We start from the raw sequence: 19,145 nt of genomic DNA on the forward strand, positions 1-19,145 counted from the left end.
TCACTTTGAAGCCTGAAAGACTAATGCCCATCAGAATATATCTCATCAGCTTTAATGCCATTCTCTTTGAAAAGGAAGCGGGGACATTGTGAGCTTTCTTTGGAGGCTGTATATTGTCATGTATGAGCAGCTGTCCTCACCTCCCACTGAGACTCTTGGCACTGGCGGGCGTTCTTTATGAAAAAAACAAACTACAGCTCAATACTTGCATTCTAGTCTGATCCAGACAATCATCAATCATCTTTTCGTACAAGATACCTTAGGTAAACCACCATTTCCACACACACTCTCAGTTTGTTACAGCTAGAACAATATAGTTTAATTTTAATCAGTCTTGGTTTACAAAATGGGTAAGATGCTGGTCCTTGCTGCACATGGTAACGGTGTACCAAACATCTATAGTAGTGCAGTGCTCTTAAATCTGCCTCTCTGGTGTATCATAGCTTATTCCGTCAACCCGGGCACAGAGCTGCATGGAATTGCATTTTTATGAATAGGGTTGAGGCACCGTACACAGCAATCAAGAGAGAGTGCAGAGATATTTCACCCTGACAGCACGAGTATTGCGCAGCACTCTTCCAACAGAAACTCCACCCCCTGCACCCCACCACACACACACACACACACACACACACACACCAACACACAGCAGAGCACCCATAAACAACAACCGCCCATAAACTATACCATCATGGCACCGGGGCAAATAAACACGTCTCACCATCCCACTGAATAAAGAAAGATCTATCCCGTGGATCAAATCCAACCTACACATTACATTTAATTTGTCTCCAGTCCCATCCATCAACATGATAACCAATGCATTATGTGAAGTTCTAGTCCACAAGACATTCCAGGTTTTTGGGGACTCTATTTTCAGTGCTGGGAGCATGCTACTATAGCCCATTAATGTGTGCGAGCAAAACTCATCTCAGCAGATGCGACGGACCATCAATAACACTGAGATGCTTTGGTCTTCCATTCAGAGGGTCTAATGGCAGAATAGTCTAGTGTATTTTGATACAAATTTAAACGTACTGTTGCCGTGGAGTACCACAAAAAAAGGAGCACACTGCATTGTTAGTTGGTGATTATTATGTGCACAATAAAGAAGAAGTGAATGTGTTTCTTTTCATTTTCACTTTTTGACACCACATTGGTCATACTGTGTGATTTATAATTGGATGTTAATAGAGTGACCTTGCAACAAGGCATGATAGTGGCCATACAATACCTAGAAAACAAATGTATACAAAACAAACACTTTTTGACTACAATATGATGCTTCTGCTTACGATGCTGTGGACACAAATTTGCACTTTGTTGTATCCACAAGGCCAGAGAGCACAAATTCTGTAGTTTTTTTTATTACAAAAATGTGATGAAACACCATAAACCCGGACTAATGCAACTTTACAAACTACACAAAGGACTTAGCATCAACTCTACATTTTATATGAAGTAAATGTTCAAAATGTAGTTTTTTGATTCAATAATTAATTCAAGGAAAATGTATTTACCCTTACCCTATATATACAATTTTAAAGCTCTGAATGCAAAGATCATTCTATGAAAAACAAAAGCCTCTAGTTCCATATCCGCCTGTTTTTCCATGTTGAGCCACAAATGCTCTTCCACAAAGTACAGTTACAGAGAGGGAGGTAAGAATTTAAGGTCTGTATGACTCGCATATCAAACTCACTGACAAGTGCAGTGCTCCCAAAATAGATACAGCTCTCACAGCAACTAGCAGCCTGGCGATGGCCATGGTCTCCCAGCAGCATGCTGACCTGTGGGGTAATGGGAGTTACTTTATCATTCATGTATAATAACATTTATCTTTAGTGCTGCCTTCCATCAAACTCAAATAATACGCAACATTTTTTTCATAATCTGACAGGTCCTAAGTGGAGAAGGCAATCATCAAATGTTAGCTGGAACCCTATATTATTGGTTGCAATGCCAAATGGCAAACTATATTATTAGTTGCAATAGCAGGTACATCTATTACATATAATGTAATAAAATGTCAGGTACATCTATTACATAAAATGTAATGGATGTACAAAAAATATCTGAGAAAAACAAACAAAAGAAAGCGAAAAAAAGCTCCCTGCAATTAGACTTCAGTCTCAGTTATGAGTGCAGTTAATCACGTTCTTTCTACATCTAGAAATAATTTCTTGATTCTTACATAACCTGATATTACCTGATGTTGCAGGAATACATCGCACATTAAAACATGATAAATAACGTATTGGTGACTCTCTGTTCCTCTCCTATGCAGCTCAAAGTTAATTATTTACACATCAAATTCTGATTTTACCAGTTGGCCCCACAGCTTGCAGAGTTGAGTATAGTTGGGAACCCTATAAGCAAAACAAATGAAAAGCTTTACCCAAATTGAAAAAGTTTTTATTATGTCAATTACAGCAATGTTTTACTTGAGGTCATTAGGGATATTTGTCTTTGTTCATCCTCAAATACATAATATTGATGCTGAGAGGCAAAACATAGATGAAGATTTCACATGGAAATATAAATTAGCTTCAAATCATATTGTTCAATTTCCTTTTCCAAAACATGCTACAAGCATTTTAGCACTGCCCCTGTCTGCTGTCTCAGTTGTTAAACAGATATGGTCCAGAGTGAGAAGTGGGGTGAGAACGGTCAGTGGAGACAATAAAAAAATAAAATAATAAAGCACTTCATCGGCAGGGACTTAAATATACCATTTTCGTCATGTACAGTATTACCACATATCAACTCACTGAAACAAAAATGACATTGCCCCAATGTTTACATGAAGAAAAAAATCTTTAAGTTATATTACTGTGGCATGGCTTCTGAAAGAAAAATGACAAATGAAGCAACTTCCCAAGGATCCCGTTCGAAAAAACACACTGTTGCTGCATTTAATTTTTCAATCTGAGAATTAAGTCACAATCGTGCTTTTTTGGCATATTAAAGTTGATTCATGTATCATTTTAATGTGTTGAACTGTTTAATAGAGAATACCATTTTAGAGCTTAATCAACAGAAATACTATAAAAGTAGTATTTTAGATTAATAATTTGCGCCAATGTCAGTGAGGCATCCCAGTGTCAGCAATGTGCAACAGACCTGAATACATTCCATTATTCACCATTCAAACCAAATTACCATTATCATTTGTATGTGACTGGTTTAGCTAGAATTTTGGCAGAAGTTCGTTTTTAAAGTGCTGTAAGGACACTGGGCTATATGAGTGACACATCAAAAACTAATTTTGAGAGACGCTGAACCCAAAATGTTAACAAAAATAATGGACATTTGTGGCAGTATTTCTTTCCAAGACTGGTAACGGAGATTTTTTTAAGGAGACAAAACACAATTCCCACCATTTTACAATTGGAACTATCTGCTCTAATGTTCAGATAAACAAAAGAATATGAGAAAGCAAGTAAAAACATACTTGAGATTGAGACCAAAGGAATAGCTGTCAAGCTACGCATCCAACCATACCCATACACATATTTAACACACACATATACAGTGTTCCTGAGGACCAATTTTTGCAGTAAACTACTGCCATTTTCATTTTTGTTTCCCAAACAAGAAAAAAATGCCAATAAGATATATTCTACAATATAATGACTACAGAACTTTAAATCAAACATACATATTTTGCAAATCAATGTATTAACTGAAGTAGGTGCAGTTGGGAGAGACATGGAAATTGGCTTTATCTAGTTTACACTCTATTCAGCACATGCATTAAAAGACTCTGGAAACATCTGAAAATCTAAACAACCAAACGAGGAAAATATGGAACAAAAACAAAGACCGACAAGTTTTGTGAACTGATACTTGATTGCCATTTGCAATATATCAGCTTTCAAACATAACGGAACCCTAATGTTACTGTTTTGGGTCAAGTAATGACATGTATTGTATATATTAACTCATTGTCATTTACAGTTCTTTTTTTTTCCTTTTTTTTGCAAGGCTGGCTAAAATCGAGGCTCAGTTCAAAAGATAGATGGAAGATGAAGAGGGTTCCCTCCTTACAGCCAGCGAGGCATTTAAGAAAAGCAGACGTCACTTTTTTTGAGTGAATAAGCCCACCCTGTAAAGTCAACCTCAGTGCTGTCAGTGCCTTGATTAGTCCAGAGCATCTCCTGAGAGGTGAGCACCATATTCCCAGGAGTAGCTCAACAAATGTCCACATAACTCACTTCATCAGCGACTCCTGTGAAGCACAAGACAAAAAAACAAGTTAAGTATAATTGCGCTTTTTCATTTGTAAACAAGAGTTGTCTGATCTGTAACTTAAATTACATCGCAGAACAACACAGAACCTAATAAAGAATGCATGTTAAAAGTGGCAAATGAGCTGTTATAGATTTGTTTTTAACAAATTCAAAAGTGCTTTAATCAGGCTGGAAGTTATTAGGCAAATTAGTACTATTCTACATGCCTCCTGTGAAAAAGAGCTGGGCGGGTACAGTCTTGATTTCAAAATGACCAGCCAAAATGATTTTCCCTATGGAAATTACAGACAAAAACCAGTGCGCATTGTGTTACATTTAAAATATCCTACCTGAGTCTCTTTTGGCTCTGGGATGGGAGGTTCCTCAGTTTTCACCTCCAGAGAAGCAACGGTGTTGGCCATTTGTAAGCTTCTGGTGACTGGACCGCCCACTCTCTCCCTTGTTCGGAGGGAGAACCGCTCCTCTTTCTTCGGCTGCTGTGGTGGTGATTTGGCATCTGCTACCCTCTTGGGTACTGGCTCCTTGCCCATACGTTGCATTCTCATGGCTGGCCGTTGTGCAGTGTAACTGGGAGTGTCGGAGGACGATGGGGTGGGAGGTAAAGATTGAGCATGGCCCTTTTTACTTTTTTTGCTAGGGGATAGTGGGGAAGCTGGGAACGAGGCAGGCCTCTTGAGCCGGCCCAATGTAGCAGCAGTCTTTCCTTTGCTTGCCTGGGAGGTTTCAGGCTCTGCAGCACCAGAGCTGCGAGCCCTGGTCTTTCCCAGGGGTTTAGGCTCCGGCTCTGCCTGCTGGATTTCACAGTCTAGAGCTTTCCTCCTAAGGTTCATGTTTTTATCCACCATAGAAGTTGCTTCTTTTTTCACCTCTACTACACCTTTCTTGCCCTTTTTAACAACAGGCTTCATGGGACAGCTAACTGCCATATGTTTACTGAGACTTGCAGGATAAGTAAACTCACGACTGCAGTGTGGGCAGATGTTAAGTTCTTGCTCTTCTTCAACTTTAACAGGAGCCCTCTTTGCAGTAGTGGCAGTTTTATTTTTCTGTGAAATTGCCTTCTGAACTAACTGATTTTTCTTCTTATTGAGGGCACTCATTTTTGTTTTAGCAGAGGGCTCTTGATTAAAATTGAGTCTCTTAGGCTGACCCATTCTACGGAAAGCATTTTGGCCTGCACTGGCTGCTGAAGGTGACAAAGCTCCATTCTGAGGCTTCACTATTTGCTTGAGGGGGATGGGGTTTTTCTTGGGAGTGTAACGCTTCTTATCACTAGCATTTGCACAAGCCAATATGTGCTTGTGCAGCTCGGGCATGTTGTCAAAGCTGTTGCCACACTTGGTGCAGCGAATGGCAGTGCTGAAAGTCTGTGGTATGTTGTGGGTGGTAAAGTTGGTAGCCGAGGCCACAGAGCCAGCATGTGAACGGCTGTGGTAGGGAAAAGGGGGCGGTTTAAAACTGGGGTAGTGTTGATTAATGCCAAGGCGGACATCCGGGCCTTTAGGCTTCCCTCCCTCTGAGGCCATGATTTTTATTGTAGTGTACAGCTCCTCAGTGGGATCCTCTGGCCCATCATCTACATGTTTACCATTGACATCAGGCTCTTCTTTTATTATATCTGAGACACTGTGTGGAGCAGCTTCATCAGAAGACTCTGGTACGGGTGTTGAGGGACTGCTTTCCTCTTTGGCCCTGGATGGATCTGTGTAATTTTGCGGCCTAAGCTTACCACTCTCTATAGTGGTATGTGTGCATGTCTCGTTTGGATGGAGATCCTTTTGGTGCTGTTGGAGGTTACAGAGAAATGCAAACTCCTTGGAACAAACAGAACATACAAAGATCCTGCCCACTCTGTGTAAGGCTGTTCGGTGAGTCAGCAGGGCAGTAGCGTCACCGAACAGCTGCACACAGAACTCACACTTAAAGGGCCAATCCACAGCGTGCTCTGTGATGTGCCCACTGAGCTCTTTGATGGAGCGGAATGGCTCTTCACAGACGTTACACACAAACGTCTTGCAGTATGTCTCAGAGTCAACTTTGTCTACCTCAGAGGGTTTATCTAGAGCAGCAGGCTGAGGTGAAGAGTCAACACGATCATGAGGTGCATGGTTCACGTCTGACAACTCATCTATGCAGTGTTGGGGCTCTTCCTTTATCACAATGTGAGCGAGCGATGGCAGTGATGGAGATGGGTCATGTGATATGGGAGGAGAAGACATTGAAGCGGCAGATGAGGATTCTGGCTGGGATGAAAGAACAGCAAAGTCAGAGCACTGGGACTTCTCTGTTACTGAATCGAGGTCTCTGCTCAATTTGCCATTTAGCAGACTGTTGCTATTCACAGTCAGAGGAACATCAGCTTCTGCTGTGGGCAGATCTACTGATGTGGGCTCAGAAGGGCTTGGTGTAGCTGAACTATTGAGAGGATCTTTGACTGGAGTGTGAGGGGAGTCCAGTGGCTCGGGGGTATGGTTATCATCTCCATCTCGACTTTCTTCAGCTAACGACATCTCCTCTGTGTCTGATAGGGGCTTGTGTTCAACTGATCTCGGAGACATTTTGGGTGACAGGACAGGAAGAGGTCTCAATGCAGAGCAGTCTGAAGGCTGAGAGAGAGGAGAGCCAGGCATACGCGGAGGAGAGGGCATGGTAGGTAGTACAGGGGGAGGTGGCGTTGGAGAAGTCATGCTGGAGGTGCCAGGTGAGGAGGGGTTCATAGTGACAGGGGTCAGAGAGGGCGGAGAGGGGTGGGCAGACTCCGATGCCATGTTTGGAGAGAGAGACTGAAAACAGCCTAGGCTTGCCAAGGCAGAGGGGCCCTCCTCTCCTGCCGAGGTTAGACCTACATACTCATTCATCAGCACCTTTTCAAGCATGCTGGTGTTAGGCTTCCTCTTCTTGATCAGGGGCTGTGGTGCTGGACTTCCCTTTGATTCTGGCTCAGCTATGCTCTTCCGATGCATGCTTAAATCAAGAGCTGAATCCCCAAGCACCTTGTTCAAGCTGTCACTTCTCCTACTGACAGAGCTGGACAGGTCCAACGGCTGCTGATTACAGGAATTTCCTCCACTACTTGAGGCAGGTTGGCTGCGCATGTCCTTTCCAGAAGGGCTCAGGGTGTCCCCGTCGTCCTTGTCCAGTAGGCTCCCAGCAGGGGACACGCTGTGGCTTTCCAGCTTTGGCACCTTTAGGGTGTATGAGCTCCCTGCCTCGGCTTTACAGCTCTCTGCTTTCTGTGCAGGACTGAGCTGTGGAGAAGAGGGAGGAGACGCTGTTCTTCTCTTAAACCTGCCTGAGACCCCTGGCAGCGGTGTGACTGACAGTGGGGAGGCCAGTCTATGGCTTTCTGCTATCAGGGCAATGGTGGACTTCTGAATGTCCTGTGTCTGAAGGAGCTGTTTGAGCTTAGGGGAGAGATAGACAGTTTTCTCCCTTTGAAACGCTGATGAATCTGCAGCTTGGGGAAACAGTCCTCCCAATAACAAGTTAGATGAAGAAGATGTGGAGGATGAACAAGAAGAGGAAGAGGCAGTGGAAGATCCTGTTTCTGTCTCCATTTTAAGGCTGGGGACGAGTGGGGGTGTAGATGTTCTCCTTTTTGATGTTGGCTGGCCTATATTGGAGACCTCCTTCACAGCATTGGTTCTACCCTCCACTTTGAGTGCCTGACTGATCTGGTTTGGACTGATTATGACTGTGTCAAGACCAAACAGCGCCGCAGACCTGGAGTCCACCTCTATGACCTCACAGCTGCTGACTGAACTGGTGGACAGAATCTTGCCATCAATGTAGAAGCTCAAATTCTCAGAGATGTTTTTGGATATGTCGACTACATAATCGTCCCTGTCTGCTTCATCTTCCGTGTCTGCACTGGGCACATAGACGGGAGGAGGGCTGGTGCTGGGGGATTCATCAGGCTGCTGCTGCTGTTGCTGCGCCGATGCCTCCTGCAGCAACATGCCTTTCCTGCGAACGCCCTTTGGCAGCAAGTGCCGTTCATGTATTCTGCGCTGGTGTCGGCGCATGTTGGTGTGCGTGCCAAATGCCTTATTACAGTACTTGCAAGGATGGAGCTCCTTTGACTCCCCATTCTCATCCATTATAAAGGGACGGTCAGCATGTGGCCCCAACTCTTTTCTTGTCACTTCAGAGTTGTGCAGAGGTCCCCCTGGAAACTGAGACCCTATGGCTATGTAGTGACTAGTTGGGCTGGTACAGTCGGGACTTGAACCGTCAGTCTGCACCATGGGACTGAGCAGATTGGCGGTCCCAGCGAGGGAGCCAGGCCTTTTCTTGGGCCCGCTCTCATGCCTTCTCTCATGCCGCCGCCGCCCCACCTGTGAGCCAAAGGATTTACCACAGTACCGGCACTTGAACACGTGTGTCTGCTGGTTAGCGATAGCATGAATATGTATGTGGCGCTCCAGGCCCTGTTTGGTGGAGAAGTGGCGCTCACAGTGCTGACAGGGATGTGACTCTCCGTGGGGGTCACCTTCAAGGTCACCGTCAGGGTCGGGGTCAAGGTCAAGATCAGGATCAGGATCAACGTCTGGTTCTTGCCCTGGAAGCGAAGAAGACTCTGTCTCGACCTGCAGATCCTTAAGGCTCTCTTTACCAGTGTTGCCACAGGTCAGCAATGGGTCAGGCTGCTTACTTTGCTCTGAATCAGCCACAGATGAATGCTGAGCAGTTTGCATGGGTAGCAGCTGCTGTAGTTCACCCTCCACCTCATCAGCATCCTCCTCCTCCTCCTCCTCCTCCTCCTCCTCCTCTTCTTCCTCTTCTTCATCTTCTTCCCCCTCCCCATCTCCCCTGTCAATCATTACCACCGACATGTCCTGCACATCTGTGTGGTCAGTACTTGCCATGGGATGAGGTTCCTGGGGTGCCTGTGAGGGCCCTAGAGATGATGGCCTCTCATCCTCCACCTTAGGACCTGAAGACAATTTATCAGGAGTGACAAAGTTAGACTCTCATCAAAGCATTTCAGGAATTTGAACAAAAAACAGGTAATGTAACTGAAATGAAATTAACTTAACCAAGAAATGTTCAGTGAAAGAGAAGGTGAGAACATCAAAATGCTGAATATCCATAACAATGAGACAACTAACCTTCCTCCCCACCCCACATCTCCTTGATAATAGGTTTGGTTCCACTTGTTTGCTTGAATCCACCCAAACCAGCCTGTCTGGCTCTCTCCAACAGCTTTCTCCTGGTTGCTGAGAGAAATGTACACATCACTTTAAACCAGGCTTGATCTAAAACAAAAACATATGCTTACAATGGAAAAATTTGCATATAGAAAAGTTATATGATACAAAAAATGCCATGTTTACATTCTACACACACACTTCAAGCTGGTAAGTACAATGTTGGCCCTTCTCACATATCATATCGGCACTTCCTCAATGACGCACCAATAATATTAACACAGAGAATGATATTTCAACACAGTCACCTTAAATTACATTGTGAGATTATCATAAAATATTAATTTAAGGAAAACAATTATTTGTCAAAACACAGGGGTGTGGTGTAGAATTCATTCTGGGATAACAGCAGGCTACAGCGATGATTTAGCCAAAAACAAATTCTAGTTTTCAATGAGGCTGTGACATGTAGCCTCATTGAATTACTCCTTTAAAGCCAAATCTGAGGGATACATTTCAAGGCAACTTTCATGAGGAGTATCATTCGAGAAATCTTTGGCAAAAGATATGTCAGATATTGTTATTTTTCACCGGTAATTATTTATGTCAGGCTCAAGATTCATATACCAGTTGGACCCTAAACATAAGTCATGTAGTCTGTATGATTTCACTTTGCCTCCTTACAAAAAAGGTACAATAACAGTAGTCATGACTATATTATGGTAACTGTGCTATTACCTATTCACTACACCAAATCAATTCTCAGCTGGTTAAACTCCCATTTAATTTTATTTCAAAGCATTATGAAAAAGTGCAAGTCTCTGCTTTGAAATTCAAATAGAATGTATGAATTAACTGAGCAGTCCATTCTAAAAACAACCTTAAAATTTTGTCTTCATAATTATGAGCTTAGCCTACATTTATTAGTAATTTAAATAAGAGGATAGAGTGGGAATACGAAATTTAGGAATGGCTTTGTCAATAATCTGAGGCTACCCTTAGTATGAGACCATTTTGAATTTTGAGCCTGATCTAGCCTATCTCAAGAGGCTGCGCTGGCACCTAGTCATCAATGGAGTACGTCAACAAGGTCATCTGGCCTGGCCTACAAAGCCTAATTCATGCCACAGAAACACATGCTGCAGGTCAGTCATCTGACCAGCATGGTCTGAGGCATTCTGCTAAATCTACAGCAGCAGCACAACTACCCAACCGTCTCACTCACTTCATTTGAATCAAACACTCAATATGGATGCATTTCAACTCTGGCATACATCAGTTAGGCTAATATGCATGATGGTTTGATGTCAGATGCAGCTAGTAAGATAAGTAGGCTAAATTCAGCAAGGTTTACTGTGCAGTTCAGTACAGGGCTGCCAAAAGCCACTGCATTGCAGCATAAGGAGATGACTGTACTAGAGACTATTGCCTGTAGGATTACAGAGAAAAAAATTATGGGCTTTCCTCACAAAATGTTGGTAAATAAAAACCAAGAAAACCCCTTTACCAACAGGTCAAATTTTGTAATAATAAAGACAGAAAAACATTGTAAAGATATAAAATTCAAGGCCTACAGCTTCAGGCTCTAAATTTTTTATTAAACGTATTTAACTGACCCTTCAAAGGTTCAAGAGAGTGAACAGACTTTCTGTATGTTGTCTGTTTAGATGCAATGTAACTACTTCCCAAGTCAGATCTAAAGTAATAACTGGATTACTACATGACATTTATAAGCACCTTAATGATATTATGTAGATACAAAGCTGTAACATTCTTGTGTCATTCTTGTCTAAATAACCTATTTCTTGGCCCTACAGCACATCACATGCTATATTTTGGGGTCTTGTCCCCCATGCCAAAGAGTTTGGTCTAATAGATCAATAAACTCAGTAAAACATAGACAACTACTTAGCTAAGCCAAGAACTTCAAAAACACTTCCAAAACTTATCAGATAGCAAACGCTGAATATTTCTTGTTATCAATTTGCCCTCTTCTTTGTGGTCCTGCATTGAATTACCCACATGAGCCAATTTTCTTTTATGAAGCACTATGTCCAAAGTTCATCTTGACTAAGGTACTTAAAAAGACAGATTTATAACCTGCAAATTGTGTTTTGCATTGTAGAAGTGTGATGTGGGGCTCAGTGATCTGTACCTTGCTCAATCAGGGGCCTCTTTTGCACTGTGCAATTTCCATTCGACTTTCACAAAATCTCCCAAAAGCTACTTTGAGAAAAAAGTTCAATGTAGCTACTGTAACGCTGACATGTTTGCGTTTGATGCCTTTAAAGCTACCATGTGTCTACGCTACAAATCCGGGACTGAACACTAATACGACCACTTTCAGTACAATCCACTGTGATGTCTGTCTTTACACCGTATGAACATAATCCATTTTTATTAATAATTTACTCTGAACTCCAGACAGTTTGCCATCTGCTCCTGTACAACGAGATGTACGTGCGCCCAGACCTAGCCTGTTAGCTTGCAAGCTAGCTTGCAATACCTAGTTTGACAACTCGCTAAACAGGTTATTCTGAACCTAGAATGACACACAGGATATTGCCAAATATACCCTACAAGCCATTACAGTTATAGTTTAAGATGTATCAAATATCTGCACTCGAAGCAGCCTGCAATTGCAGCTAAGGTAGCTGGCTAGTTAGCTAGTACATAGCTAGGCCATCATCAAGTAAGAGGCTCGCCGATGGATGGCTTTCATGCTTTAGGAACTCAGGGAAGGTCACATCCTCGAAAACGTCAGGACCAACAGGAGCCAGAAAAGCTGGTCAAAAGTTGCTCAGATGCTCGTTTACCTGTTCTACGTACGGTTTTACGGCGAGAGACGGCCGATCGTGCATTATTTAGGGCAAAATGATGTCGCAACGGCGAGTTTCATGTCGGGTATGAAAGTAGAGAAAAGCCCACACATCGCAACCGACTGTGGCTAAAGGCTGGTAGCTGCTAGCCTTTGGTAGCTCGCTAGCTAGTCAATACAACTTCGAGTGGGCTGCAAAGAAACCAATTCACTGTTATTATCCGAATCGTATGTGTGCTGCGCACACAGCCAAGGCTCAATCGAACAGAAATGTCATCTTGGTAGAAAGGCAGGCCTCACCTCGTTTTGCCCTGGGTGATTTTTTCTTGCTCAGGCTGCTGACTCTTTCTTCCTCTAGTGCAGCTGTTATCTCAGGGTTGTCTTCCCCACTGTACCACACCAGCAGCTCCTCTCCCGGCCCGATAGGCTGCAACAATGAGAGATGAGGACGGGCACCAATCAGAGCCCGGCTTGCTAAGAGGCAAGGGAAATATTTGGGCCACTGGGCATCTAATCTGTCAAATCCAAGGGGGGATGGTATTTGACATTGTTTTCACATTATAGGCTACATTATACTGTCTTCTTCAAATGTTCAATTCAATTTCTGGAGAGTGCATACCATGTGAAGTGCAGGGATGTGGTGGAGGGTAAATCTACCAAAACTCATCGTACCCAGACTTACCCAGCTTTTTAAGGTGACATAAATCTTAATGGGGGTGATGTCATACTACAATTCACAGTAAATCATATCAAAATCATGTGGGTTATATGGGAAAGTAAAATGAAAATGTAATAGATTTTTGTTTATACTGGTGGTTGTTTGCATTATGATCACCAACTGGAGGTCATAGTTTACCCACCTATTTATTTACCATTACATCACTGGGATAGGAGTTTAGTGAAACACTGTCGTATGCCGATATATTATCCTTGAAAAAAGCTGGGAGTTACATATGCTGATGTAACTGTGGTTGTTAGATCATAACCATGTTCCTGAGTGCCTCCATCCCAAAACAATCCAACTTGAAAGCCCCTTCATTCATTCATTCATTCATTCAGTCTATGTGCCACTGGGTGGGACTTATTAACCTGTAGGAACAACCAGGCTACAATTTACAAGTAAGGAATTTAGCAGAAACATCTTATCCAGAGTGACTTATAATTAGTGCAACAGTGAAATAAGTGAACATTCCTCAAGTATCAACATGGTAAGTAGCCAGATACAGTTTAACCTACCCTTAGAACTTTGTAGTAAATGGCTCGGTTGATCTCCAGGGGAAAAAGATTCTGCTCTTCGGTGGAGCGTGCCCAGTTCACATAGCGCAGCCAGTTCCCCTTCATGGGGTCTGTGGCATCAACACACATCCAGCCCCTCGATGGGAAATAAACCTACGTGGCACAGTAACAAGGATGACGTTATCAAGAACATAATGCTCTTGCTAGACAAAATGGACAGGAGCACTGAATGGGCCATCTTTGCCCAAGTGGGAGCTGAAACACAATCAACAGCTTTTGTCGCAGCAATGTAATAATTAAGGCTTTTCATTCCCCCCCTCCACAGCAGTGTGCCTTGGACATTCTTCAGGTTTCTGTTGGTTTATTGTACAGCTTTCACCACTGACAAAGAAATGTTACCAGTATATAACACTCTAGCTATTGTACAGTACTGAGGGTGCTACAATTGATGGAGATGTTAGAGCTCCTTTTAGCCATGCAGGAACAGAGACTAACACAAAGATGGAGGTGAGTGTTTTATGGGGAAGGAGTCAACACAACGGCCTTCTACTTACCTCCCACATGTAAACATTACTGGTCACCTGGGACCTTTTTTTCTTCTCTCCAACAAACGGACCAAACCTCTTGCCTTTAGGAATGACCTGAGTGGCCCAGACACCTGAAAATAAAAATGACAAAAACATCTAATACCCATTTCATTGCATTTGACCTTATTATATTTTCATTGCTGAATAGATAGAAAACCAACAAATGAGTTTATGCAAATTTGCAAATTAGGAGTAATTTACTAAAACACTTTCTAAAGAATAAGCCTGATTCTCTGAGGCATGTCAGAAAATGGTGATCATCTATTTTTGATTTGAGACATTACCGTACGGAAGAGGATTAGGGCCACATGTGAAAAAAATATTTGAGTTCTGAGATTAATCTCAGAATTCTGAGAAAAAAGTCAGAATTCAACTTTTTTCAACAAATTTTTCACACGTGACCCTAATCCTCTTCCGTATTACCAGCACTCTAAATATCCTTTGTTTACACTGTCCGATCAACCTCAGAATTGTTAAATCAAATTAACTGAAGCTCTAAAGTTCTCAGTTTTCCATTGCAACCTGGTCTTAGTACAGTATTATGGGCTAAAAGCAATCATTTTCAAAGAGTTGTACACCCATGAATTGCAATTCTTCTAATTCTTATAAGATTCTGTGAAACTTGTAGTTATCAAAGTAGGGCACAGTCGCACTCATTTACTCACCAATGCGGTTTTGATTTATAGCAGAGGGACCCAGACTCACACAGTCAGGCAAGCCCTTCCACACATGGGGAGGAATTGCATCTAGTGTTTCCACTGTCCCACCAGTAATAGCCATGACTTCCAACACCTGAAAAATGTCAGACACACTTAAAAAATGCTCAGAACCCCTGTGTGAAGGCAAATGTCAAACATCCTTATCCAGGACACATTAAACATCACTTTAAGTGGTAGCTGTTATCTGCATTTCACATTTTGCAAGATTTCACCTGTTCAGGTGGGCTTCCACAATGGGCAGAGTGTTTTCACATTAAAAAGAGATTAAAAAGCAACAGCGTTGAAACAGACACAACCACTGAAGAGGATGCACTCAGGTTCAATTCATTACATCAAGGGGAGCTGGCATTTCAACAAGGGCAAGAGACAGACTGTCAAATATAAGTTTTATTTAAAGTGCCGATATAAAACAGCAGGCTGACAGAACTATGAACATGGCTGCTCCTCCCTCATAGCCTATATGACAAAGACCCACATCAGGTAGGCCTATATGGACCACTTTTGAAACCTCTTTTTATTTATGGGCCTGCATCTGATAATCATTCAGCAAAACCCTTTCACAGATAGAGCTGTAAGAAGTGTAATCACAATGAAGTCACAGACCACAGATGGGGGTTATTGTCACAAGGGTTGCATTCATGAAAATATTGCTTGTTCAAAAATGTTTGCATCAAAGGCCTATTTAATGCATTAGTTACTTGTTTGTTTGTTTTTGTCCCAGCTGGCAGAATAGGCAATTGTAAAGAAGCACAATAAGCTGCGGATCATGGTCTGTGGGTTCACATAAAGTGACCATGCTGAATTAATCTAAAATATTCCACATAGTTCAATAGCTGATCTTTTAACCTTACAGATTCAGACGATAAAATCTAACTCAGTAGAGGCCTGTTTTGTGAAAGGATACACCAGATAAATATCATTGTCTCACATTAAGACAATTAAACATGTCCAGGTTTGTGGTGCGCCAGCCTATTTCATGGACCCAAACGTCCCTTTCAAATATACGGCCTAGATAAAATGCATAAACTTTTTATAGGCCAATTCATTTAAGTGATTGCCTTTGATTTTTTCATAATCCACTGCTGCTGGAGTTGTGATCAGACATTTTTAAATCCCCCCTGATCCACAAGTTCAAGCAACAATTTTAATGTATGTGTGTGTGAAAAGCAGATTTAAAGCATTGTGCTTCTGTTCAGCAAAAAGTTGAGGAAAAAAAAAGAAGAAATACACTTGAATATCTAAAACGCAGCGCCTGAAGGATGCAATTTATTGTTACCCTTGTAGGCTACTCGTCCGCTCTCATTCTTTTCGATGCTCATCGCAGTAAGGTGGCCGGAGCTTTCCCCCCCGCCCCCCAATATTGCCTGTCGTAGGGTTTTGGGAACGCTGACTTCACTCATACACGGACTTACCTGTTTTATTTGGCCGGGGACTTGTGATTTTTTGCTCTACCTGCTTGCAATCTGCTGAAAATGGCGGATGGAGGCTTGGGTCGAAAGCCTCTCCAGTAACTCATTCGGATCGTGTAGTGTAGTTGGGAGAGGCAGCCTGCTCGTGCAACCATCGATGGGGCAATGTTCAAGTCACAAAGAGATTTCTATAGGCAGGAGGCTCGCCTGTCCTGCGGGCAAGGTCTCAAGTCCTATCAACACTGTAGCCTGAGATGAAACCATGCCAATCAAGACCTTGCTTTGATTCATCTGTGAGCAGAATGGGCCTATAGGCTGTTCCCATTTGTGATGCCTCGAATAGCCTGGAAGAACTCAATAAAAGCAAACAGATGTCAATTGAAAGGTGTTATGTAGTGGGGAAAATGCCCACAAGTCATCTTTTTCTCTTCCATGCTTTGTTCTTGTTTCTGTGTTTCTTTGTTGTTGTGTTTGCTGTTGTAATGTTTTGTTTTCTTTCATAATCTTTGTTGCAGTTATTCTGAAACCCCTATCAAGATGATGTTCACTGATGCAGTGGGATTTGTGAGCTAAATGTAACTGGATGAATAGTATGAGTTCAAAATAAATGAAGGTTTTCATTCCCAAACGCTGCATATCCATTTTGAAAAAAACATTGCTGTCTGAAATTCCTGAAAGTGAACAGTTCAAAAGCACAGCCTATTCTTTTTATTCCTCCTCTTTTTTCTTTTTCTTTTTTTTTTATCTTAAGATGACTCATAACTTCAACAGTAAGCCATAATATGCTTTACTTTCATGCCAGCAATCATTTTGCAAGAGTAGGTGTCAGTATATTTTTTTTCTTCTTTTTTCTTTAGATATCTCCTTTTGGAATAAAAATCTTCAAATGTAGGTGGCATCACATGGACAGATGAGCAGCAGTTAGGTGTTAATATCTACCGCAATACATTTTGATATCACAGTTCAACAAAAACACTGTTTATAAATGCACGTTGGCTAAAAATAGATTTGTTTCTTTTTTCTGTCTTATGAGAACAAGGCCTCTAAGGAGGGATAGCATGATATATTCCTTAATAACAACAAGAAACATAAAAAAAACAACATCAACAAAACAGATTTTACATCTTTAGTTTTGAGACAAAAAGAGCAGTTGAAGTAAGGTTTGTTTTCAGTGTGTCTGCAGCCACTTTGATCCACACTGAGTGTTGGAAATTGAATAAGTTCCAATGGCATATAGCTCCTGTTAATTAGGCTATTAGGCTCTTACTTCCCACATAGTCATCTTGGTACTCAAAGGGCAAGTAGTAAGGGCAAAATAATCAGCAGTTTCTGCAGCTACTTGCAGGTCGTGCCTACGGCCACTAGAGGGTGCTCTACTACCATAAACAAGAAGTTTGTGCCGAAGTCACTGTAAACTAAATATCATCGTCTATGAATTGTGATTGACTGTAAGAGGACTGCTGCACAAATCTATGTAATTTCTGCCATTTATATCTTACTGTCACAACAGCACTAACAAGAACTGACAAAGTATTGGCTGACTTATAACACTTTCTTGTGTGATCTTGTGTGATCTGTGATCTATATGGATGATTGATTCCTTTTTTTTCTTCTTTTTGCCAAAAAGGAACACACTTTACAGAACACACAGCTAGTACCATGAAACAAGATGTTTCTGTACCTATTCAGCTCAATTTGATTTAATAAATTCTACAGGAACACAAAGTAATATTCTTCTTCTCTGCTAATTATTATGAAAGGATCTGGCCACTGTGTTACTTTCTAAGGTGTGGCTTCATGCTACGATTAGGATATAATTTGAGGAAGTATTTACAACTCTGTCATTCAACATGCCTGAGGGCATTCAACAAGAATTTTAATAGTATTTTATCCCCCCCGTATGAGCTTTCCATTTGTACAGTATAACCTCTGAAATTCCCCCATCATGATATTAAGCCTGAACAATGTTGTGGACCAGTGCGCATGCCTCATCTGCTCCCCTAATTTCACTAAAGTTGGTGCTTAAAACACCCCTCAACCAGATGTGCTCAGTCCTGTCCCCCATTTTACAAGCCTCCGCCCCTGCTAGTCAAGCAGTAGCCCACCCCTGGCTGCCTTCCCATTTCCATCAGGCCGACAGCTGTCAGAGGTCCTCCTGCTCTCTGTGTCATCAGTATCTCCTGGCCTACCATATGAGGATGTCCATCAACCACTAGTGCTCTTAACCCAAGTGTCCCTGGTTCCTTTAAACATTAACAACAGAGTCATTAGGATTCCTCCAGAATGAACTAGAAAAGTCCTTATATATCCAGCACTACTGGGAGAAATCATAAATCACAGCCAACTGAGTGAAAGTGGGTCTCAAGTTGGATACCCCTGATTTGTTGCCTATGATACAAAATGTGTTTCTAAAGAGACCATGAGTATCACAGCCACACCAAATTCCAAATATACTTTATACAGACAATGGGGTTGCTTGACCATGCAACTTCAAATTAGGGGTTTTGCCTAGTAGTCATCAAGATCATCTAACAATCACAACAAAGACGACATTTTTTCCTGAATTGCTCAGAGAAACATACCACACATCATGTATTACTGGACATCTTTTATTTAGGCAAATGTTGTCCAAAGGGTGTAAAGTTGGGTTTCAGTCTTTCAGAAGATTTTAGGACCATTTTTGGCTCTGCCTAAAAATAGTCATCTGCTGTAAGGATGCTGTATTGCATCTATAAGCCCACAACTTGAATTACCTAGCACAAACATTTCCAGGATTGATGTATTATTTGAATTACCAAGCTAAACCAAGCTACCATGCTTCTAAAGCATGCATAGGCCCAATGACCTAGATTTGTAATAGGCATAGTGCTAATTCTGTAACAGCCACAATCTCCTATAGGTCTTTTAAATCTAGCAGTGCTAAGGCAGCAATTAAAATTGGCATATGTTTACATTGATGCTTTTTTACCACAG

At 41.9% G+C, this 19,145-nt stretch overlaps 1 protein-coding gene across 1 annotated transcript; it reads right to left on the reverse strand.

Annotated features, from left to right (window-relative positions):
- Positions 1 to 2,426: 2,426 nt before the first annotated feature.
- prdm2b (PR domain containing 2, with ZNF domain b) lies at positions 2,427 to 14,824 on the reverse strand. Its single transcript, XM_071530351.1, has 7 exons — positions 14,710 to 14,824; positions 14,012 to 14,115; positions 13,458 to 13,610; positions 12,522 to 12,648; positions 9,365 to 9,472; positions 4,583 to 9,189; positions 2,427 to 4,231 (listed from the first exon to the last, which is right to left on the reverse strand). The coding sequence occupies exons 1-7, from the start codon at positions 14,822 to 14,824 to the stop codon at positions 4,214 to 4,216; spliced, it is 5,232 nt and encodes a 1,743-aa protein (XP_071386452.1). The 3' UTR covers positions 2,427 to 4,213.
- Between the last annotated feature and the right edge of the window lie 4,321 nt (positions 14,825 to 19,145).

Source organism: Centroberyx affinis, unplaced genomic scaffold (assembly GCF_046629955.1).
Source record: "Centroberyx affinis isolate AG114_WGS23_722 - 3 ecotype Tasmania unplaced genomic scaffold, CSIRO-AGI_Caff_v1 ptg001915l_1, whole genome shotgun sequence".
Classification (NCBI taxonomy): domain Eukaryota; kingdom Metazoa; phylum Chordata; class Actinopteri; order Beryciformes; family Berycidae; genus Centroberyx; species Centroberyx affinis.

Excerpts from the sequence above, each read along its gene's own strand:
- prdm2b (XM_071530351.1), bottom strand. The coding sequence starts at position 14,824 with ATGGCTATTACTGGTGGGACAGTGGAAACACTAGATGCAATTCCTCCC. Across the intron at positions 14,116-14,709 it reads TATAAATCAAAACCGCATTG|GTGTCTGGGCCACTCAGGTC; the intron begins GTGAGTAAATGA and ends TTTTATTTTCAG. Across the intron at positions 13,611-14,011 it reads GTAATGTTTACATGTGGGAG|GTTTATTTCCCATCGAGGGG; the intron begins GTAAGTAGAAGG and ends TGTGCCACGTAG.